The 25,729-nt window shown below is 41.8% G+C and overlaps 1 protein-coding gene across 1 annotated transcript; it reads right to left on the reverse strand.

The window, feature by feature from the left end:
- Positions 1-1,361: 1,361 nt before the first annotated feature.
- Positions 1,362-22,392, reverse strand: LOC148436139 (embryonic protein UVS.2-like). Its single transcript, XM_088465281.1, has 11 exons — positions 22,324-22,392; positions 21,019-21,046; positions 18,889-18,948; positions 17,988-18,122; positions 17,777-17,894; positions 12,761-12,939; positions 12,566-12,647; positions 12,270-12,397; positions 9,373-9,488; positions 2,389-2,614; positions 1,362-1,432 (listed from the first exon to the last, which is right to left on the reverse strand). The coding sequence occupies exons 1-11, from the start codon at positions 22,390-22,392 to the stop codon at positions 1,362-1,364; spliced, it is 1,212 nt and encodes a 403-aa protein (XP_088321407.1).
- Between the last annotated feature and the right edge of the window lie 3,337 nt (positions 22,393-25,729).

A 25,729-nucleotide genomic window follows, 5' to 3' on the forward strand; every position in this document is an offset into this window, starting at 1 on the left:
TGCGTGCGCAGAATCCGGCACAGGTGCTGCCACTTCAGCATAACCAACCCAAACTGCGGGGTCATGGTCTACCCCATCCCTCCACCCTCCTGGACTTACACTACTCACCTGCACTCACCTGGCCACCAAGGTGTGTAGTCTATGTACCGGTGGGAGGGGAGACAGGGTAATCCATGATCCAGTGTTGGCTTCTGCAAACGCCTATGTTTAGCCCTCTAACTTTTTGCAACTACATCCCTGTGGAGCCACAATAACTGAGATCCTTACAGTAGGTTGCCTACCTTTGCTGTACAGTTCCTTATGATTAATACATGCAACTTTTATGGGCTGATGGAGGAACAGGAAATGTTTCCCCTATATGATTTTTTAGCTTCACCTGAACAGTGCTTCTCCCAACCCCATACTGATCTGTGGAGTGCAGTGCTTCTCCCAACCCCATACTGATCAGTGCAGTGCTTCTCCCAACCCCTTACTGATCTGTGCAGTGCTTCACCCAACCCCATACTGATCTGTGCAGTGCTTCTCCCAACCCCATACTGATCTGGGAAGTGCTTCTCCCAACCCCATACTGATCTGTGCAGTGCTTCTCCCAACTCCTTACTGATCTGTGCAGTGCAGTGCTTCTCCCAACCCCATACTGATCTGTGCAGTGCAGTGCTTCTCCCAACCCCATACTGATCTGTGCAGTGCAGTGCTACTCCCAACCCCATACTGATCTGTGCAGTGCTTCTCCCAACCCCATACTGATCTGTGCAGTGCTTCTCCCAACCCAATACTGATCTGTGCAGTGCTTCTCCCAACCCCTACTGATCTGTGCAGTGCTTATCCCAACCCCATACTGATCTGTGCAGAGTAGTGCTTATCCCAACCCCATACTGATTTGTGCAGTGCAGTGCTTCTCCCAACCCCATACTGATCTGTGCAGTGCAGTGCTTCTCCCAACCCCATACTGATCTGTGCAGTGCTTCTCCCAACCCCACACTGATCTGTGCAGTGCTTCTCCCAACCCCATACTGATCTGTGCAGTGCTTCTCCCAACCCCATGCTAATCTGTGCAGTGCTTCTCCCAACCCCATACTAATCTGTGCAGGGCTTCTCCCAACCCCATACTGATATGTACAGTGCAGTGCTTCTCCCAACCCCATACTGATCTGTGCAGAGCAGTGCTTCTCCCAACCCCATACTGATCTGTGCAGAGCAGTGCTTCTCCCAACCCCATACTGAGCTGTGCAGAGCAGTGCTTCTCCCAACCCTCCCTGCCACAGGCAGGTTCATTTCTTGGGCAGATTTTCTGTCAATTTGCGGTCAGTTTATGGTCATTTTTAAAACTGTCCATTAATAAGATCATAGGTCTGATGTACTCAAGTCAGCTTTTTGGTCTGTCTTCTGTCGAATGTGTCTTTACTAGTATATGTTTGCTTTGTAAAACCGACTGAAAGTCACCCAAAAAGCCAAAGCTGACCTTGGTAAATCTGCCCTTGAATCTTTTGCACGGAAAGTGAACACACCTATGTAGATCTATTCAGACATCATGTTTCAAACCTTACAACTGGAGAGGTGGAGTCATTTATCGCCATTTTGTTACCAGCTCTGTATTAGAACCAAAATCTCTACAGTAAATGGCACCATAGGACTAAGTAGAGAATTTAGGGCCTGATTCAGACCCACTCGCGAGCGGCTGTCCGCTCGCAAGTGGGTCGATGTTCTGGACTGAGCATGCGCACGACGGAGGGAGCTCCGTCGTGCGCATGCGCCAGACGTGACGAGCGAAGGAAAGTCCTTCGCTCGTTGTGTCCGATCAAAGGGGGCGTGCTGTCAATGTTGATTGACAGCACGCCCCCTTTGGTAGGCGTGCCGGGGGCGTGCCTCCCTGACGGGGGCGTTCCCACGGGAACGCCTCCCGTCAAAAGCCGGCCCACTGACATCACTAGTGATGTCAGTGGGAGTGATTTTGGCTCTGATAGAGCCAAAATCACTCCGGAGCTTGCGGTTGAAAACCTCAACCGCAGGCTCCGGCTCGCAATTTCGATGGTCGCGATGGTCGAGACCATCGCGGCCATCAAAATGCACGCTCGTATAGCCTGTGGGTGGTGACCCACAGCTATACGAGCGTCCAGAAGGACGCTCCATTTTCATGGAGGCCGGCCCTCATTCAGAGCGTGCGCTCTGCTCAGAGCGTACGGCTCTGAATGAGGGCCTTAGTCTTCTGTGACATCTCTATCTAGTTTAGCTGAAAATTCCATGTTCTAGTTATTTGCTAAAATTACATTATGCTGGGCCATGCCATTCAATGCAAGATATATTGGTGCATTTGTAGAATATTACGTAGGATTAGACCGTGGAAAACCATAATATTAAGCATTTCTATAACTTACAATAGTACAGTACCTGGGCCATATGTAGCTATGAAGTTGACCCCTGTATCGCTGCGGTCACTGACAAGTTCTACCAGCATCTGGTTAGTGGAAGCAATGATTACAGGGATTACTGCTGTCCCACAAGTTCTGTCCAGCAAAACAGGAGACGTCTTACTGGGACCATCATATATCTTGATGTAGTCAGAAGCACAATCTGGTGAGGACCGGACATTAAAGCCAATAAATGTCAGGTTAACCTAAATATAAAAAAGATGCATCAGAAAGTCAGCAATAGATGGAAATATTTCTACTTTTAGTTTCAGAAATAACAGAGTCAGAGGTGGCCGAAGGAGCAGTAGCAGCTGCAATTTTTATGCTAATGCCACAGCCGATGGGAGTCCTACTGAGAAGCCAACTGGCTGTGGCTCTAATCTGCTGCCGTGAATTGACAGTTGCACCATTGAGAGGACATCGGCCGCACCATATGACATTAAAGCAACCATTTGCTTGTTCAGACTGTCCAGCGGTACATGGCCATCGATGGCAGTGGATCTGCAGCTTTTGACGCAGTCCCTGACACTAGTGTGCCCATGACAAGTCCACCGATGAAGTCACCATCCAGGAATGCTTGGATGGATGCATGTCAACATTTTGCATTTGTCGACATTCTGACATGTTGACTTCAACAATGTCAACATTGGGGAGTCAATATTATGAATGTCAACATTGCTATTGTCAACCAATGGCTGCATCCCTACCAGTCCTATTTGTGGTGCAAGAGATATATCTGAAAACAGGTGTATCTTTGCATTCATACTACTCTATGGAATCGTTATGGAATCCCGGTGGCTGAATAGCCACCGGATCAAATACTGACAGTGGAAGACCAACGGATCAAAATCCCGACTGGGGCTAGTAAGCACCCTAACCCTCCCCTCTCCCTACCCTAACCCTCCCTTAGTGGTGCCTAACCCTAGCCTTCCCACGTCGGTGCCTAACCATAACCCCTCCTTCCTGCACCCTAAACCTAACCCTCCCAGGTGGTGCCTAACAGTAACCTCTCCCTAGTGGTGCCTAACCCTATCCCCTCCCTTCCCTAGCCTAACCCTCCTGGGGGGTGCCTAACTCTAACCCTCCCCCCCCCGCAGCTACAACCTAAGACACCCGGGTTACCTTCCTTTGTAGGTATACAGGGAGCCGTGATTTATGCGTGGGGCTAATGATAGGCATCAGGATTTTGTCACCTATCTTTAGTCCCATGTCGGTCTTTCACTGTCGGGTAACTTGCCTACATCCCTACTCTATATTGCCTGAAATTACATTGACTTGCTTTTGTTAAACACATTCTTCTATATGGAAACATCCTCACTCCACTTACTAAAGTTACTCCCCTCCAGCCACAAGTGGAAATGCGACTAAATTGCTGATGAAGCGGAATTACTGTACCTATAGATGTGTACACAGTCCCAGTGCATGGTAAGTGCAAAAACACACAAGATCCATACGCAAAGCTGACTTGTATTCAACTCTGCATCAGACTCTATATTGGTATCGAGTAGGAACACTTGGTCTTCCACTTCACATACCAGTAGGGCTTATTTACTAACAAAGCATTTTCTAAAAAATTGTTCTAAAACCGATCCACAATTCTCTTTTCAGTACAAATTTTGCTCTTTAAAGCACAGCTAGTAAGAGAAGCATATCTCATATCCATACTATTAGTAAGCATTATTTACAGTGTGCTCCAAAGGCATTGTATACAGTATACAGATACAGTGCACACAAATTGGATATAAAGGGGCTGATTCACTACGGATCGCAGCTATGATTATGCATGGAGGTCTGCTGTGAAAAGATGCTAATGACTGCAATCGCACAGCCAGCATAGAGACGCCCACTGCCGCTGTCTCCCATACATAATACCTTGCAGTCCTGCGTATACATCATCGGTAACATCGGCCCCTCATGCGGAATTACGGCAGCCCTGACCTTATTCAGAAATCGCTAACATCATTGCCCGCAGTGAGTACTCAAGCTGCGTATATCATCGCAGTGGCTAATTTATGCATACCCATGCAATGGCGTTCAAACGGACAGGCACGCCTGTGTTTCACCGACAACCCCCCCGTCACCCCCCCCCAAACGCTGACCTCCCGTCACTCGCTCTGTGACGGCTTTCTTTCTGTGTGAGTGATCGCAGAGTGATTGCAATGCCAACTCACTCTCTCTTACTGCAGTGCATATGCATGCGCAGGACGGACCATAGATCAATCTGTGTATCTGCGTACGCTGTTGCATTTGCAATCCATGATGAATCAGGCCCAAAGTGCATAATCTTAACATGTAAACAAGTTACTTAACAAATAATTGTGCATAAACAGTCATACTGAAAACAAAATCAGCACTGCGTGAAACTTGTACCATAGTTGATGGATGCAACAGACAGGTTGACAGCTACTATAGAACAAAAGGGGTGGCTATATTAAGGAGATCTGAAACACTTGGTAAAGAATTTAGTTTTGAGAGTATGATAGAAGTTTTGCAGAGAAGTGGACAGCAAGATAGGGAGAGGGAGTGAGTTCCAGTGGTAGGAAGCAGCACAGGTGAAATCCTAAACATGAAGATAGGTAAGATATGTAAGGTAAGACAGGTGAAGGTCAGTGGGTGAGACTCGTGAGTGTGTAGTTGGGTGAGATCAAAGATGTATTGGGGAGAGGATTGGGTGAGCACTTTATAGGCGAGTGGGAGATGTTTAAATTAGACTCTGTAGGGCAGGGATGGGGAACCTTTTTTCTGCGAGGGCCATTTTGATAAATAGAACATTATTTGCGGGCCCTGTACAGGCCATGCCCCCTCCTTGTGACATCATGCGGGGCGGGGCCACAATTGCTGATGATTACAGTAATGCTCGGAGCATCCTAAGGATGCTCAAGGGAGCTGTAAGGGCAGCTATGTGACCGTCTGAAGCTACCTAAGGACGCTCCAGGTGGCACTGCTGCATAGATTCTGGCTGCAGAGTGCCATTCTAGGCCCCCTGCTAGCCAGATGAGGCTAGCAGAAAAAAGCTCAGAGGGCCATACCAAATGGGTCCGCGGGCCTTATACGGCCCCCGGGCCTGAGGTTCCCCATCCCTGCTGTAGGGGAAGGAGATTGCGTTATTGAAATATTTTTTCCAGTATGCTTATGTAATTTCAATTTACTGTGCAAGTAACTATTTATGATATGATGTAAACTCATTTAGATAATTGTTATTTTTAATCCAAAGGTTGTGATAAGATTATGAGTTTCATCACCATCAGTTTTAATAACGTTGCTTGCCACATACGGAGTCTGTATGAAATCCCTGCGGTTCAAATACTGACACCAGAAGCCTGATTGTACAGGATCCCGACAGCGGTGGTACACCCTAACCCCCTCTCCATCCCCTAACCCTAACCCTCTCTTTGTGGTGGCTAACCCTAACCTCCCCGAGGGGTGCCTTACCCTAACCACCCCCACCAGTTGTGCCTAACACTAACCCCCCCTTCCCGCACACTAAACCTAAGCCTCCTTGGGGGATGCCTAACACTAACCTCCTCCCAATGGTGACTAACCCTTACCCCTCACACCCATAGCCTAACCCTAACATTCCCCGGGGGGTGCCTAACCCTGATCTCCCCCCAGGGGTGCCTAAACCTAACCTCCACCATCCCTGGGTATCATATTTACCCATCTTCTTACCTTCGGGATGGTGGGGGTCAGGATGCCAACGTCGGTATCCCTATCCTTATCTGGACATCAGTGTCGGAATTATACCTGGCGCCGGGATTCTGGCTGCCGGCATATTAAACGTATACCGTCATATACTTTTTAAATAAATGAAAATAGGTATAACTTATTGAACATATACAGATTTTGCCGACATCCTGTCTCCTTTCCAAACTATTCTCTACTACGGACAACTTACACCATACAGTTTTCTCCATGATTCCTTCTCACCTCTGGTGCTACATTACTCTATTTCATTCGCTAAATGTATCTATATATAGCTATTTTTGGATTCTTGTCATGATGTAATGCATATTGAACAGTGGGCAAGAGAGAAAAGAGAAAAAAGTACTGTCTCTTTGTTGGCGCACAAATAGAGAAATATGAATAAAATATAACTTTTAATATGTAAATATTTAAAATTCACTTAACCTCATTAGTGAAATATTCCATGTGAATAAAATGTGAAACACACATATATAAGTATAATTTATTGGTATTAAATAATAATATTGTGTTTATTTCGTGTCCTTATTCCGTTGTGTTATTTAATCATTCAATTTTATACATTGGATTACGTTGTCCTCATTAATAATATTGCACTCCCAGCTGCATCATTTCCAATAAGGAGCCCATAAGTGTGAGTAAATAATAATTGCTATCAGTTGACCTCATACGGTAAAAAGGTTTTTTTCCGATATATTGCTTCTATGCTTGATCAAAACAATATGTTCATACACATCTCCAATGGTATACTGCCATCTGTTGAATGTAATGTGTAATAAGATCTGTATGATATTGACTGACCTAAATTTTAATATTCACAGCGCCCTCTATAGGGGAGTATCTCTTCAGTTACAGAAATATGTCACATGGGAACATGCATCCATATTCTATTATAAGGTACTGTGCCCCCTATTGGGATAAAGTATAGTCAGCCATATAGTTATATTTGTACAATGATTGCTTAGTAATAGAAATTATGCCCTTTGTAGGAATAGATGAATCAAAATTGCTATAGCTCCCCCTGTAGGGTTATAGAATTATTAGACAAATACTATACAGAGTCCAGATAGTTGTCATATCAGTATAGAGTTAATTAATATTCCCCATTTCCTTATAGGTGCACCTGTAATTGTATACTAGTAATTACGTCCTCTATAGGAATAAATAAATTAAATATAAATCAAAATGGACCTGGTATTCCCATGTGGTCTCCCTTATTGTAGCTCCCCCTGTAGGATTATACAATTATTGCATAAGTACTGTGTAAATTCCAGATAGTTGCCATGTTAGTATAGTGTTAATCAGTATATTTGCAGGAGCATTTAAATTATATTACTCCAAAATAAATATTATGGCTCTCATGGACAGAACACGCGGCAATAGTCGCAAATGCTGTCCTCTATAGCAATAAATGATTTAATCAAAATGGTTATTATAGCTCCCCCTATAGGATTATAGAATTCTTACATAGGTACTATGCAAATTCCAAATAGTTGCCATGTCAGTATAGGGTTAATCAATATTCCCCATATACTTGTAGGAGCATTTAAATTATATCATTCCAAAATAAATATTATGGCTCTTCCTATAGGGCTATAAGGATTATTCACAATCATATATCAAACACACATAGATGTTACATTAGAACTGTTTTAGTCAGTGTATTTCCCCAAATTACTTGGGTTTAGCATTATCAAGCACAAGATATTAATTGGGTGGTAGTGATGTCCCAGCCACCATTTCAACTTATGCAGATTTTCCAATATCCTATTAGTTGGGTGCAAAATAGTGCGGACAGTCTCCCTATTGATCTTGTCACAACATGTACAGAACACGCGGCAATGGCCGCAAACGCCGACGTATATGTTTCACTAAGTTTTCTCAAGGCAACCCGATTGTGCCATCCGAGACGGCTTTATTGCGGTTCAGGAGCCAATCAGAATGCTGTAGCATCAACATGTGAGCCGCCCAGCCAATCACTGATCACCTCTATATTATCCAGTCAGAGCGCATCAACATCGTCATGCACGCTGCTGGACCAATTGATAGACCGCTCGGCAATCAGCCTCCTCATTTTGCATCACTGCTTAGATTAGCCAAACTAAGACTGGAGTCCCGAACACACCTTTCCACTATCTTATTATCATATATAAACAAACATTACGATCTGAGGCTCTCAGTATTCACATTTAAATCAGTATCCGTAATACAAAGCTTCTTAAAAACACATAAGCGGATATCTATCTACATTATATAGAAAACTAAATATAAAAATAAGTGTAAACACGATCTATACTTTAATAAATATTAAATTGACCAAAATTCAAATCATCCCATAATTTATATACACCAATTTTATATCTATACTCAAAAGTGAAAAATCAAAATTAAGAGAGATATTAATAAATCAAAATATCTCATTGTACGCAATCTTAATTTACTGATGAAATAAATGTGAAGTGAAAGTGAGGTTATTGAGTAATTAATGTGGTTTTAAATATACATAAAATCATATATAATTAATTATGCATGTTGGATATGTGAAAATATATGCAAAAAATAAATTAAGTGAAAAATTTAACTAAGTGAGTAACAATGAATACAAATAAATATAAAGTGAATGTGATGTGTGAAAAAATATGTGAGTGTAGATAATTAATGAATAATAACACCAATATTGTATTATTAACTATCATAAAAACCATAGTCAATTGGTATTGGTCCATCTTATGTGATTAGAGCCCAATTATAGTATATTAATTAATGGTAATATTATTTGTATTCCCAATACTGTTCAAACTAGCTGGAGAAGGTAAAAAAATCTGAAAGACCACCTAGTGCAGAGTCATTTACCATCTATGAAAAAATCAAGCTATCCAGTTAAGGGCTCATATAGTTGCAAAAATTGCAAAGCCAAAAATTGAACCAAGTACTGACTCGGATCACTTTTGGGGTTCTAAGTAGTACAGAATCCTGGCTCGAGTCTTCCCGCAAGTCAGATCTTGGATTTAAAAAACAGGATCTTGCAGGTTTTTGAATGCATGTAAATCCCTCTCTTGTGATTTCAAGTGCCAAATTTGGTCAAAATTGACTAGAAATTACTGTTAATGTTGTTAATACTGTAGGAACAAAAAGAGGTCCATGTTTCATGATTTTAGCTGTTTTTATCAATTTTTTATAGAAATCCAATACAATACCCCCAAAGTAACAGATTATAAATGTGTAATCTATTATCTGTGTTTGCACTACTCCCTTACTGTACCTGCCCAGACGGGGTCCTGATCAACCAAACACAGCTGGCACCATTGGGATTATCTGAGGGATAGTTGGCTGAGTTTACAGTTCCATTCTTATCATTCAGCAAATAAGCACAAACATCTAAAAAGGAAAAAACAATAATAAAAATCAATGACTATAGAAGTGATAAAGTGTATGTAGTTATTATGTCAGTAGGATGTTTACACAAGCCCTATCCCTGGTGCAAGAGGATTGAATATCAAAAGTGGTTGCAACATTTAGTTTTTTTCATGCACAGGGTGGGATGTATCATGCACAAGGCATATGCTATGCGATACATCCCGCCCCTTATCGCTTGCATGATAGCGTTTATTAATGCCGTATGCATGATTACTTATGCTCGGTTCAGATATTCTGATAAGAACAGTCTTTTGCAAAATTGTGACTTCCAGGATTATGACCCGAGGGTCCTATTGCACATGCATTGCCATCGGACAGTGCATGCTCAAGCTATGGTGGGAAGGAGAGGGATCCTTTGGGTCCCTCTCTGGGGATTTCTGCAGAAAGAATGCTACAGGCAATGCCATCTATATATGGCATTGCCTATTCGGCACAAGATCTGGAAAGTTTCTCTTTTCTTGTTGCATTTGGGCAATTTGCAGCCCCATAAAATTCTATGGGGACTGCTGTGATAGCGGTCCACAGCAGATACTGTAGCTCCGATATCTAATACATATGAGGAATCATATGTGTTGCGAAAAAACTACAAAAACAGCAGTTTTGGGAGGTTTGACCCAAATTTTTGTGCTTAGTAAATCCCACCCACAGACAGAATACTATGTGCTCTATAAGATTGTATGTGGTGAACAGTGCTCTGCATTTAAGCACATACAGTATTTGGATACCTGCCAGGACTGTGCATATTGGCTGACCTTGCAACATTAGCACAATACAAAACTGTGCAACAACATACAGTATAAAGGATGTATAGTTTATAACAACCTTAGTGCTACTCTCAGTCTCTATGTGAGTGGTGGAATGTATTACGAAGTGCCATAGGAATTAATCAGCACTAGGGATGGCCATCGGAGTGGCCTCCATTGATGGTGAAAGTGGCAAGAACCTTTGATGGTAACAAACTATGTGGTTCTGTGCCATTGATGGTTCACGCATGCACAAATGAGATAGCCCGTGCGGCTGGGCAGTTTCCTTGCACATGCATGGTGGCTGGGCAACTTCAATATGAGATATAGGGGTCTATTTACTAAGCAGTGTTAGGAGACAGAGTGAAAAGTGATAAGGTGCCAGCCAATCAGCTCCCAACTGTCATTTTTCAAACACAGCCTGTGAGATGGTAGTTGGGAGCTGATTGGCAGGCACCTTATCACTTTTCACTCTGACTCCTAACACTGCTTAGTACATAGACCCGTAGCTTAACAATTTCTGCCTCTGGGGTGGGGCCTGGGGGAGTAGTCTCTGTTCTCGGCCAGCACCCTAGCACACTGTATGTGTGTAAGAGCTGGGGGTGGTATTTGGCTGCTGACTGACAGCTGAGCCTGTCATGCCAAGTCATCTATAGAGCGAGGCAGGCCATCGGCATCCTGGCACACTGTATGCTTCAGACACATAGAGTATGCCAAAATGCAGATAGCCCGCCATCCTTTATAGTTGATATGACAGGCGCAGCTGGCCTGCACCAGCCCTGGATTCCTCTTACACACAACGGGGGTAACTGTAAGCACTGTAAGGGGGAAAAAACAACGGGCCCATGGCTGCCATCAATTGTGAGAAACCGGCTTATGCTCCACAATCAATGGTAAAACAATCTAACAATGATGGATGACCATTGATGGCTTCTAACCATCAATAGTCGATGGCCATCCCTAATCAGCACTACCAGTATATAGACCAACATTTATCAGTAACTATTATATTATACCAGGCACATTGTAGAGGAAGTACATAATAGGACAATTGAATAAAAGCCACAAAACTCATCTTTTAATAGTTTTTATAGATTTATCATTTATCAGCCCCATTTATATTTTGCAGCTTATAATTTGAGACACATCTGAATGGCTGGCGGACTTTAAGGAGTATATTTACTAAAGGGCAAGTTTTTAGAACTGGGATTGTTGCCCATAGCAACCAATCAGATTCTGCTTATTATTTATCCAGCATCTTCTGGAAGATAAATGCTAGAATCTGATTGGTTGCTAGGGCAACATTTCCACATCTAAAAACCGCACTTTAGTAAATATACCCCTATGGGGTCTATTTACTAAGCTGTGTTAGGAGATAAAGTGAATGGAGGTAAGGTACCAGCCAATCAGCTCCTAACCGCCATGTCACAGGCTGTGTTTGAAAAATGACAGTTAGGAGCTGATTGGCTTGTACCTTATCTCTGTTCACTTTGTCTCCTAACACAGCTTAGTAAAAAGACCCCTAAATCACTAGTTCACCTGGTTCTAATCTGCCACAGAACCTGTGTAATTCATGTGTCCTGAATTGATATGACGGGCGGGATGTAATCGAGTTCGAGTCTGCCGGAGGTTTGGGATGCAGACTGATCTCGATCGTTTTTTTAAAGTTGCAACTGCCTTGTAAATGACTGCAACTTTAAAAAAACGATTGAGATCAGTCTGCATCCCAAACCTCCGGCAGACTTGACCTCGATTACATCCCGCCCGGCAAGTCTAAATATACTGTAAGTATGTATGTATGTATGTATATTCCACTCCAGGGAGCATGTCAAACTTTAATCAAATTTAATGAGATATAATATGATTTGCTGTATCTTGGATGTTCTAAATGGGAAGCAGAGTTTTGTTTTATATATACCTAATTTTGCTGCATGTGCGGTCTATCAACATTTACATGTGTTCAACTCTTATTCAATTTCTATATATCTACAATACTTACTACACTGATACAGCCGGTTAATTTTAGAAACATCCAGGATGCTCAGTCCATTCCTCTGTCCAATGGGCACAGTTGGGTCAGGCTTGGGTACAATGGAGGGTTGTTTTGAAGTGTTAGAGTATGCATACCTGCCACATACAGTAGACGAGAGACATAACAGTATGAACAGGTTACTGGTACAATACAGAAATATACATTATACAATGGAATATCTGGCACCAATTAAATCTAATGACTTTCCAGCACCATAACCTATCATTTAATAACACTCCTCATGGCAAAATGCAACAACTTACTTGTCGTAATGCATCACTGAACCATAGTCATAAGCCAGACCCAGGTTGTTAGTATCCTGTGTGACAAAATTTATCATTTTATCTGAAACAGGAAATTTCTGATTACTACATGCAAATGCCACATTTTCGTATAACTCACCATTTTCTTTAAGAAACCAAATACCATATATTAGTGTCATTGTTTTGTGTTTGTACCTGGGGAGATGTACTGTGACATGATGTTGACATAGTCATCACGGTCACTCCTTGCATGCTCATGGTAAAATCCCAGGGCGTGATCTAGTTCATGTTGTATAATCCCTCTGGACATGCAGTCATAATTATCTAATCCAACCATCTGAGCTCCTCCTGTTCGTCCAACATATGAGGTACAGCTGGGAGAAGAGAGGAAGGTGTATCAGTCTGTTCAATGGTTTCAGCACATTTGTTACAGTCAAAAAGAGATACTTTTGAATATTAGGTTTAAAGTGTATTGTACTTAAATTACCTGTGTTTCATCCTAAAATGCAGATGAGATGTTTTCTTTTCTGGACCAGGGAAATAAACTACTTAAAAATTAAAATACCAGCATTTCTAAAGTAAGGTTTGCAGAGACTCAAGAACAGAATAACAATATTTTGTTATTAGAATCGTGATTGCAATCACGGGTGTAAATGAAGCCAACTTAGTCCAAAATAGAAGTTGGGGTACCAGCAGGCCCCATAATGCCCCACATACTTGTACTTGTGGTTCTCCAAGTACCAACATGTAAAAGACAATAGTTGTTTTATTCTAATTTTTACACCTATCAACACCGCACCCACCAGCCAGGGGTGCAGGGGATAGCCCCAGGCTTCATCCCCTGCCTGGGGTACCCTGGAGAGAAGGAACCCCTTTATTGGGGGTCTCCACCTCCCCAGGGATCTCTGGCCTGGGCTAACTAGTTGGGGGTGTGAGTGCTTTTGCCGAGGGACCACGTGAAGTGTGTCCCCTGGCTGTGGAATTACACCCCCACTAGTTGAGCCCAGTGCTGGCTCTAAAAATATGTGGAACCCCTACACAAATTTTTCCCAGTACTTTTAAAACCAGGACTGACTCACAGAGCCTGGTGCTGGTTAACTAAATGAGTGGGACACCTGCACATTTAGATCCCCATATTTTATGAACCAGGAAAAGCTCAAAGAGGCCGGTGCTGGTTATGTTCGACCCCATGTCATTTTACAGTTTTCCCACTTACATTTTACACAGTACACACATGTAGCCTGCACGTATCTCACTGATATGTGCAGGCTGCATGTTCGGGTGTGTTTGGCTGGAAACTCGGGTAGGAAACACAATCACGTATACCATCGAAAAACACAATTCAGCAGAACATGATTCTTGGTAGATTTGAGTGTTTCAGCTGACAAAAGTCTCCTGTGTCTCTGCTTCTATTCTGGACAGCCACTCCAGACTTCATAGAGATGGTCAATTTCATCAACAGTCTTGACTTTCCTATCAAATCCAAACACCAATGTTACAAGGTTGAGATTATGTTTCTTAATGTGACATAATATCACACACACACACGCCCTTCAATTAAGCAGTTTCTCAAATATTATGGTCGATAATCAACCGTGACACTAAGTTGCCATCCCATAAAGATAAATCTATCTTGACATGCTATCGCAGGGGCCATAACATTAGAAACTGACTGGTACACATGATGTGACATCTCTGAAATGATAGAAATGTTAGGCTGCATGATATGCAGCTATAAGGGCAGCACCAACCACTTCCTACATCCACATTCCGGTACAAAGTATTGACCTGTTACAGCAGTAATGTTATTTACATGATCACTTATCCATATGATTTATGGGGATGTAGTCAGCATCCCGGCATGCGGGATTCTGATGGGTGAAATACCTGTGCCGAAATCCCGACAGCCGGATCCCAACTGACGGCATCCAGAAGGTAAATTTAGGCATTAGGAGGGGATTAGGGTTAGGCACTAGCGGGGACGGTTAGGTCTAGGGTGCGGGGAGTGGGAGGTTAGGTTTAGGCACTAGAGAGGACTGTTAGGGTTAGGCACCAGGGAGGGTTAGGGGTAGGGGTACCTTCTTTCCTTATAGGTGTCGGGATTCTGACTGTCGGGATGTAGCTGTCAGAATTCTGACCGCCGGGATCTCATACCCAACCCGATTTATGCTACATTGGAAAAACTACATGTATGTTCATGGATCATAGGGCAATGCATCATCCAGCTATCTGTGCAGTGCTGGAGGGAAAGGATGCTGAAAAGCAAGATCCACACTCTCCTCAATAAAAAAAAAAACTGGTAAGTTTTGCCACCTCCAGTACAGTATTCCCTTAAGGCGCACATCCACTAGCAGATGAGACAATGACAGTACAATGACGACATCGTAATTGTCCTGTCATTCCCCATCCCCTGCAGTGCCTATACTGAAATATTAGTCGTTCAGTGTAGGCACCCTCCATCATCCCTGAACATGGTCAATCTGTTGTTATCAGCAGATTGACTGGCATGTTTGGGTGATGATTGATGTCGGAAACAACCAGCACCACCCTTAAATGCTGTTTGTGATCACACTGGACCTGTTCTGCACATACGATAATCAGGAATCAGCATTGCACATATGTTATATTAGTCCCAATGATCAATGATATAAGGGGGGAATGTGAAAGGGTCCAAGTTTGTGAAACTCATGTTTTTAGCGAGATTGTAGCCGCCATATATAAAAGAATGCAAACACAGCCTACTGTAACTTGCCAGAATCTTGACCCAACTTTTTTCATTGCTTCCCAAAATGCCCTCCAAGGGGTATATTCACTAAAGGTTTGCTTTTGTGTTTCTGGGGTTAAATCACATATTTACAAACCTAAAAAAAATAAAAAAATGTTTGTTAGCTAATGTGTGATTTAGCCACAGAAACACAACGTCAATAAAGATTGATTAAAATTGATCAAAATTGATTGACTTTTGGTAAATATACCCCTATATGTCTCTAATGTGAAACATACAAGATGCCGGGGGCAATAGCCTGCGAGTCGTAAAATAGCTGGAATACACCAGAATAACTTGCAAGACAATAAATGTGCCAGTGGGCAGCGAGATATCTGCTAATGCAGCTAGTTTGTTCTGCTTCATATGTCTAGATAGTGTTAAACATAAATAATGAAAATAAAAATACTGACACAGACACACACACACACTAAGTTAAACCAGTACTAGCACTTGTGCCTAGGCTGGTATTTTCCTTTACCAGCACTAGGCTTGCCCGGCCATGGCTAGTGGAACCATAAAGGGTATACTCACAATGTGAGAGTCCTAAACGATGATTACATCAGCACTGGGCTGGTTTCCCCAGTGGAGTGGGGCTCACAAAGAAAAAACTTTGGAGCTCCTCCCTTCCTCCTGGGTCCAGCCAGCCTAGTGCCGATAGCACTAGGGATCTTTTCTGTACCCCGGGTGCCGACTACAGAGATAACTGTTCATTTTAGAATTTTATTATTTCTTATATTTATTGGATTGATACATTTTTTTTATTGGTGAATTATTGTCCCCTTCTAGGCTGCCAGGGCATGAGGACACCAAGTGCCAGCATGTTTGGGAATCAAGAACTCGCTGCCACTTATAGTCCACCTATAAAAGATATATTGAACTGATTAAAGAACACTGTAGAAAATATGTTGTATTAAATAATTACACCCACTTGTTACTCACTCAGTCCAATTGGATGAATACTTGACAAAAAAAAAACCAAAACGTATATACTACGCAAATTGTCCCTTTTAGGAAACAGTCACTAATGAGTGGTCACTAAATCCTACATAATTCAATCTATATTAGAGTAGTTGAGAATAGCACAGTACTTTACCCTACCTGCCTGGCTGCTGTTCTTCCCTGAGATCTGGATCCTCGGTCTCTGTCTCACTCAGCCAGACTCTGCCTTGGCCTGCCCCTGCCTGTCCCTCTGCTCCTCGCTAGGTGCCGCTGGTGCGTGCTGCTGATGGCAAGCTGCAAGCCTGGCAGTCAGTGGCAGAGGCTGCTGTGCTGGGGGTGGGCTGGAGCTGGATGGGGCTGGTCGGAGGACCCGGTGACCCTCCTCCTCCCTCTTATGCACAGTCACTCTGTGAAAGTGCAGACAGCGGCGCTGCAGCGGGACCCTGGGAGTATAAGCGGGTCTTCGTGACATCATGATGTCACGCTCTTCTGGGATCATTTCGACTGGTCAGATTTCTTGGGAAAAAGGGGCCCATGTAGGGCCCCGCGAGTTAAAAGGGGCCCATCCATGGGCCCCTTGGGACTCGCGGGGCCCTAGGCAAGCGCCTAGGTTGCCTTGTTGGAAATCCGGGCCTGGATGGGCTGCCCGATCATCACGGCTAGCAGTGATTAAGGCATACTGGTGGTGGAGTCTCTGATATAAGCGGCTGCTGCACGATTAGCTTCCGGCAGCTGCCTATTGTGGTTTTCTGATTGGTTGCATCAGATGCAACCATGTCAGGAAAAGCTTAGGGGTCTATTTACTAAGCTGTGTTAGGAGATAAATTGAACGGTGATAAGGCACCAGCCAATCAGCTCCTAACTGCCATTTTTGCAAACACAGCTTGTGAGATGGCAGTTAGGAGCTGATTGACTGGTACCTTATCACAGTTCACTTTATCGCCTAACAGCTTAGTAAATAGACCCCTAGTCTGACGTGATGCATCTTATGCGACCATGTCTGGCAAGTGGTTAGTGGAGATAGAAGAGTTTTGGAGTTAAAATACATCAGATAAGGTTTTCTTTTTCTTTTATAAGTACGTATATTACTTCATTTTAAGATACATTGACAAAAAATGGGGAGATTCCTGCACAAGGCCTGTTATTCATAAAGACAAGACCGTTTATAATAAAGCAGCTGAAAACTGCTATAATGAGGGTCCAACGTCTCATTTAAAATAATTTGCATAAACAACAAAATCTCTGGTGGTGCACACTTGGAGTAAGGAGGTATCAATAGAGAAATGTATTTTGAGAAAAAGATTCCTGCGGTGGCACTCTTGAAATTAATGATAGTTTGTATATAAAATAAATGATGTATAAATATCTATTTATTGTTTATACGTGTGTATATCTGTGTGTGTGTACTGTGTACACATATTTATGCAATATAGGCAATCTCCAAATTATGCTATCACCTGTACTCTTAATAAACATCCTTTATGACATACAGAGCAAGAACATACCCACGTGAGGAGACGATGTTAAGGAAATCCTTCTCTGTTTTTCGTGGTACAAACCTCACACACGTCAATGTCTCAAACTCCTGCATAGAAGTTGTGAACAGACTGACATCACTGGCACCTGTGGAGAAGTTACATTTCATATTTATTACACTACGATGAAACATAGATAGCCTTGCTATATTAGTATAACATAAATGAAGAGGAAACTCACTATAATCGGAGGATAAATTGTACGGCACATAGACCATCCCATCCGGAGATTTGGCCCAAAGGCATTTTTTACAGTTGATGGCGCTGCGTCCAAAGCTTATCAATATGTCGCCTCCCTCTACAGGCACCATAATATCTACATTAATCCGGAAAAGGAGGTGAGACATTCATGTTAGTGTACTGTGGGTATGATCCGGTTAAAACATTTTAGGTCTATTGTAATTCTATCTTAATTTATCCCTAAAGCACCAGTCTATCCACTCAAAAATATTACATATACTATTTTTACAAGATAATTACTGTGTTTAAATCGCACAGTAATTTACAATGCAGAAAGCTACTATCTATCGATTTTATATATATATATATATATATATACATATATATGTGTACATTTAGAATCCACGTGGCGGCACTCCGTAATGAATTTCATTACGGAGAGCCGCCACGCAATACTATGTTTGGTCCGCCTAGGGCTGACTACGGAGGGCACCCGGCTTCTTTTGCTGTGTTCTCATTGAGTACCGGACTATGGACATATATATATGTAATGCTGCTCCTCACCTCTGAGAAGGCAATTCAAGTGAGTTTCGCACCGGCAGCCATAAGATGGCGCCAAACGGAGCAATTCAATTGTTGCACCATTTGGGCGTGCACATCCCTAGGCGCTGACATTTCTACTAGTAGCCCCCCGAGCTGGCGAGCAGAAATTACTGAAGAGTGAGCCGTTGGAGCACTCAAACGGGAGTTTTCGCAGGTGCAACAATGCCCTGTCATTTTGATGGGCTGCTAACTAGTTTCACATAAGCAACTGAAAGTACTATTCTTACAGATATAGCGTTGTGAACCTAACTTTAATTTGTATTTTAGCATTAACTGTATACATAGTAATAGACATATACCTTTGTTGGCTTCAATAATGCTGCTGAAGATGTTATACAGGTCTTGTGTATCTGTATCTTCTGTAAATATAAGCGCACATACAAAGTGATTACAGGTATATATCATTTATCGGTGTAGTCTCCTGAGTGCTGTTGTACAGTGGACAGATCTCTATCATTTGCATCACCTTACTGGGAATGGTCACCAGGTGCATATTTACTGTACATGTCAGTGCCCACATTCCATCATATCTTACACTTGTGACTCCTTACAACTGGAACCGATTACAGCAGGAGAGAATATTCCCAGTTGATTAATAAAAAGTAATAACAAACATTTATATTTTAATTCAACTTTACTACATTTTGTTTAATTTGTATTTGTTTTTGTATTTATTTATATTTTAAATGGTTAATGCTACTTTTGCGTTTATCAGTAACACGGTCAAGATACTAGTCTCTGTTCTGTACAGTATATGACACTTCACTTCATTATTCTATTGTGTACAAATAGGGTAATGTCACTTTTACATATAATACTAATATTTCCAAGCCACAATATAGCACTTCCCTGACTTATTTTCTGCTTCCAGGGTGATGCGCTTAGGGAGATATTTTTGGAATGCAAGGAGAATAAATCATGGTCATTGGACTATCATGTCAAAGATTGTGGCAGTGAGAATGAAATGTATAATCTCATCTAAAATCAGCAGCAACTAAGAAATAATTTTTACTTATACCTGTACCTATTCATATTATTAGTGTTTTATATCTACATTATTTTTGTTTAGTAGTCATATAGTGGTATATGTTTAACCAATGTAACAACAATTACTGTATTGCCTTTTTAAATAAATTAAAATAAAATGCAGGTGCACTCTAAGCACTCAGGGGTAAATCTACTAAGATGGAAGTTCTATTTAAGAATTCTCAGATTCTACTTCTCATTTATCTAGCACCTTCTAGAAGATAATACCTGTAATCTGATTGGTTGCTATGGGCAACATCACTTCTTAACAAAACTCCCATCTCTGTAAATTTACCCCTAAGAATACCCAATTTAGAGGGGTATTCAATATGAAACGTAAACTTCGCTGTCGAAGTTTACGTTTCATATCGGAGATTTTCCTGCGCCCGCTTTATCCCCGTATTCAATATAAAATCACTATGGGTACCCCCGTTTTAGCCTGCAAATGAAAGTCGGGGATTTAAATAGCTGCGGCAGGTGCTTTTTTCCCGACATTGAAAAAGTGATGCAGAAGAGCACTTAGGTTATTTTTTCGTTTTTTTAAGTGGTCCCATCAAATTTGGGGTACATAAAAATGGGTACTAGCATATTTTTATGTCCCTAAAGGAATTTTAAAAAAATTCTGCAACTGTGCACCTGCCGCTATTAATCTATTCTAGAATACACCTGACGCATAATAGTCCTGAACCAATTTCCCTATTTTTAAACAATTTTTTCCCTTTTTTTTTTTTTCACCCCAATTTTTAAATACATTTTTTGGGGTGTCCCAATTTTTATTTTTTTTTGACACATTTATTTTTAAAATGTCATTCCCAGGGGTGCAGGCTATTTTTAAGCCTGCACCCCTAAACCCCAATTCTGCACTTTTTTTCGACACCTATCAGTGGTGAAAAGTTATCCCCGTTTTTTTCAAAGACTTTTCGAACCTGCGAAAAGTATTTGAAATTGAACACAGTTTAAAACCAAAACCTGCGATAATTACGTCATAGGTGCGAAAACATCGCAAAAACTGAGTTTTCGACCCATATTGAATACCCCTATTAATCTCCATATTTATTGTTAGAATTTATGTATAATTGTTTTGATCATCAGTATTCTTAGGGTTTAGAGTGTGCACCTGCATTTTATTTATGTTTTTCTGCATGGCACTACAAGTCTCAGCATGGTAACATCTCTTAATATGTTTAAAATTAGGGTATGCAGTCCAGATTCCCCCCTCTTTTTTGTTTTCATTTTTTAAATAAATGCCAGAAAATAAGGAGCTTTTAAACTGTCAAGATATATAAAATTTCTAATGCAAGTGAATAAATAAGGTATACAAATTGAATGACGAAGTGGAAAGCAAAGAGAAAATCACAGGGGACATGAAATAAGTTAAAAAAAAAAATTAAAATGCTACTTACCAGAGTCATTCATGTCAGATGGGGAAAGCTGAAAAATAAATATTTTTTTATTTTTTTAATTTATACAAATTTTGCAAAATGTATTCACTGATCACACAAACAGTGCTGTTTTGGTTAGTTACTTTGTCAGTATTATTATCATTATTATGAATTTGTGTTACACTATGGGTCTCATGAAGTAAGAGCACTGTGTCACTTGTTGAGGTTATCTTGGTTATTTTGCACTGGCCATATTTAGAGTCTACAAACAGTATATACCACTTTTATACCAAAGTTCCAGGTCTGACCCGGGGTTGGAACAGGGTTCCAATCCGGAATTTACCCCTTTAGACTGCGGCGCCGACCCAGGATATTCCTGAGTTGGCGCCGTATACACTGGAGCCGGGTCTGCAGTGACCCGGCTCTTCCGGTGTTGCAGTGGATGATTGGAGATGATGTCATCTCCAAGCCCCACTGAAGCTGTCCAATCGGGTCACATGCGGCACAACCCGGTTTGCGCCGTTTACCCAGCAGGGTGGCACGGGAACAACCCATGGCCAACCCTGCAAAGTACCCAAGTTGGACCTTTGGGTTCCTGGACCCGGGTGGCTCCATTTACACTATATATGGCTGCAAAATACTCTAATTTTGAGAACAACTCTACACCAGCTTCGATGTGAGAAGCACAATGTCTGAGAAGTATATTTATTAAAGGGAGATAGGCCATACATATAGTGAAAGCCCCTGTTTGTTTCAAATTTGAAGCTTATTTCCCTATTTAACAAGCCCCCTGCTGGGGATTACTTTTTGCTAGCTTCCTCCCTATTTAACAAACACCCATACCAGCAGTAGCTGTTGCTGGTTATCAGGGCCACCACCATAAATGGTGGGGTCCGGCACTGACAATATAGGCAGGGCTCTCCTGGGAGGGAGGCACAGGGCAGGAAAGACTGTATGGGGGGGGGGCACAGGACAGGGAAGGCTGGAGTAGGGGGAGGAACAGGGCAGGGAATGCTGGCTTGAGTAGGGGGGAGGCACAGGGCATGGGAAGGCTGGCTAGACTTGAGGGGAGGGCGTAGGGAAGGCTAGCTGCACTAGGTGGAGGGGCACAGGGCAGGGACATTGTACTTACCAGGCTATCTGGTTTCTTCAGCTGGTCCAGAGACAGCGGGGGCCTGGGTGGCGGCGGTGCGGCGAGTACGCTGAGGTTTACTCAGCTGGCTGGTGGCCCAGTGCCATAGTGTGTACAGATGTGGAATTATAGATAAAATTAAAAATGATCTAAACAGGGTTAAATTCTAAGGTAATATATCCTCAGTGTCTCACCTGTAATGGCATACTTGCAATAGACCCAATCAGGCAGGCCAGGAAAAATACAACACCGTTTCCATCCATCTTGATCTGTAGTCTGTTATTAAAGCACTTGCAGTATTCAGTCTCTCACTACCTGTTTTCCCTTATATGAAGAAACAGACTAGACTATTAACCAATCAGCTACCAGAACAACATATTCTATAGAAAGTAAACATTTCCTCAGGGTATTTTTAGTCAAACAGGAATAGATAGATGGACAACCCAGTGATTATCTCAGTTGGAAATGACACGTTCTGAATGTAAAGTATCTCTATTGTCTCATTTAATTAGTCATTTAGGGGGAGATATATCAAAGCTTGGAGAGAGCTAAAATACCAGCCAATCATCTCCTGTGATTTTCCAAAAACAGCCTGTAAAATGACAGTTAGGAGCTGATTGTTTGGTGCTTTATCGATCTTCACTTTATCACTCTCAAAGCTTTGATAAATCTCCCCCTAAATTACAAACTAAATGAGACAATAAAGACACTTTACATTCAAAATTTGGAAGTCTCCCCCTTAGGGTCGTATTCAATTAGCCGCAAAAAGTCGGAAAGGTTTTGCCTGACGTACTTTTTGCCTACATTGCGTGTTTTGGCCGCGGAAACTTATCGGGCGCACCCCCGCTATTCGACGTATTCAATTCCAGAGGACGCGAAAACGCATCCCGGCGAAGCTCAAACAGGCGAAAAGTGCTGTAAAAAATGGGGAAATCTGCCTGACCCCCTGCCAAAGTATGCACTAACATTGGGGATCTAACATTGGGGATCAATACAGATGTCCCTGAATAGCCCTGCTGAAGCTATTTGGGGTACTTAAGTGCTGTCAATAGCTTCTAATTAGCGTCTTTGCACAAGTGGTGAAGAATAGCACTAAGCTGGGTTTTTTTTAAAGAAAATATGTAGTCCTGTCAAATTTGTGGTACTTGAAAATGGGTACAAGCATGGTTAAAAATCGCTAATGTGAAGTTTTAAAAATCATAAAAAAACCGCATCTTTAGCACCCACCTGTAATCAGAAAACCACCTCCTCCATACTTGCAGAACCTCCAAAAGTCTATTCCACTAGTTTTGTATGACGTTGATGCAAAACCTGCGCTTGTTGGTTGGTATAGGATAACGGTAGCTGCTGGCACTATGGAGATAATCCCAGATCTCCTACAGACAATGATAATATATATAGTTATAGTGCCTGCGCTACAGTAGTTTGCGTAATTCTGTAGGTGCCTAATGTGACAACCAATATGTGTATGTAGATCTAATAATACTAGGCACACAGGGATAATAGTTAGGTGGTTTTAATGGATCTAGTACATACTACAACAAATCAATTGAGAAGTCACAATGCTCTCTAATTTGAGGAGTAATGTATGCAGGATATGGTATAGGGAATGGGTAGTGTATAAGTATATGGTCACAATGAACGTAGAAAAAATGGGGGGGATAAAATAATAAACAGTGTCCTTTAAATATAGGAAAACATTTTAAATAATATATATTGCAGAAGGAATTAATGTCCTGGGGGGGTTGCGCTCTTGAGGGACGGCGTCCTGTGCCCTCCGGTCCGACAACTTACCCTTCTTCTTGCTGTTGATGTTAATCCTTGTGTGAAAGGTTCTTTCAGGTACACAGTCTCTCTGCCTCCGTTGGAATGTGTGCCAAGTTACACACTCTCTATAGGTCCCGTTGATTCACCAGACGCAGCGAGAGCACAGGGACCACGATCATAGTTTATCACGTGGTCACCGGCTATCGATCGCTGTGGCTGGCTGCTCTACCCACCGGGTGGTGGGGAGACTAGGTCCGTACGGAGGCAGTTACGGTGTGTGCCGTGTGCACACTTCCTGGATACTCTGGTTGGTCTTTCGCTTCCTGAATTTGAGCGAATCTTTGCGAGATCTTGCAGGATATCAGGGAACAGTTATTTTTGTTAGGAACACTTACCGGAGTAAGCACTATGTCAGCGTGTGTTCCAGAGATGGATTGAATGTTGTCCAGTGCGTTGCAGCCTTCCTCCTTCCTCAGGGACATGGATGATGGATGTGTCTTAATCAGGTTTAAATAGGCTGCTTCACCTACAGAATTATGCAAAATAGCGCAGGCACTATAACTATATATATATTTCACTAGTTTACAAGTTTGTACCCCCACTTTGCACTTTTTTGGCCCCATTTTCAAAGTCCGTTTTGGAGGTGTTCCTCTTTTTTTTGGTGGGGTGGTTAGACGCAGTTATGCTTTGAGGGGCTGTCCCAGCGGTGCAGAGTGGCTTCCTGATGTTTGCACCCCAAAACCGCAATTCTGCACTTTTTTTCACCACCTAAAATCTTTTTTGCCTATTGCATTGCGTTTTCGCGTATGCAAAAACTATTTGGAATTGAATACGGCAAAAAATTTGCGCCTGTCGAAATGACGTCATCCGATACTTTTTTGCAGAAAATGGCTTTTCGCGTCTAATTCAATACGGCCCTTAATCTTTTAAATAATTCAACAATTATACATACATGTATAGCCCACCATGTAATACCATAGGCCTATATTCCAAAACAGAAACTGTTACATGAGGATTTTCAGTATATGTTTAATTTATATAGTTTGTTAAACTTCTTTTATGTTGAAGAAGTAATTTTAGTTAACATACACAGATAGCAATATCTAAACACCAGCCTATAGCGCCAAAAACATTTGTGTACACTATTTATTTTTCCATTTATTCAGTAATCACCAGTATCAATTCATTTGGCTCAATGTTGGGCTCCTAAAAAAATACTAAGAGACATTAAAAAATATTTTAAAAGAAGTGTAGGTTAAGATTCCATGACATGCTGTGCACATGAGCACAATTACATTAGTTGGGGAAATCAACTAGTCTAGAATTACGTTTTCTGCAAAACTACCAGAATCCATTCAGGTGGCAGGTCATGGGTAATTGAATCATCCCCATAGTATGAGTCGAAACTTTTTGTCATATGAGCATGAGAGTATATTTGTACTTTGCAATAAAATTATATTATGTATAACAATTGTCTTGCTATTGTCTTAAAAAATGTCAGGTAAAAATTGGATTTAGTTGCAGAGTACAGTTACAGCAAAAATTACGAAGAGAGATTGCAAATATATCAGGAATGTTTGAGAGCTAGGAGTAAATCCAAATTGAAAATTATTCTCTTTGGTAAATCCCAGTTGAGCTGCACAGGGTGTGTTAAATTATGCAGGCAGACTTGCAAGGGAGGTGGTGCACATCTACACAATCACATCAGCAAATCAAAAGTGCCCTGTATTTGTGTGCATCATTCAAAAGAAGGTAGTATTTTAATTGCAATTAAAAAGAAAAGAGAAACTATTTTATCTTTTGCATTACAACATATAAATCCATCACACCACA

This window comes from Taudactylus pleione, unplaced genomic scaffold, assembly GCF_031769625.1.
Source record: "Taudactylus pleione unplaced genomic scaffold, aTauple2 ptg001956l, whole genome shotgun sequence".
Classification (NCBI taxonomy): Eukaryota; Metazoa; Chordata; class Amphibia; order Anura; family Myobatrachidae; genus Taudactylus; species Taudactylus pleione.

Bases quoted from the DNA above. Each gene is read 5' to 3' on its own strand.
- LOC148436139 (XM_088465281.1), bottom strand. From the start codon at position 22,392: ATGGATGGAAACGGTGTTGTATTTTTCCTGGCCTGCCTGATTGGGTCT. The intron at 17,895-17,987 runs GTGAGTTTCCTC...ACTTCTCCACAG, and splicing joins CAATTTATCCTCCGATTATA to GTGCCAGTGATGTCAGTCTG. The intron at 1,433-2,388 runs GTACTGTACTAT...GGTGACTTTCAG, and splicing joins CATAGCTACATATGGCCCAG to TCGGTTTTACAAAGCAAACA.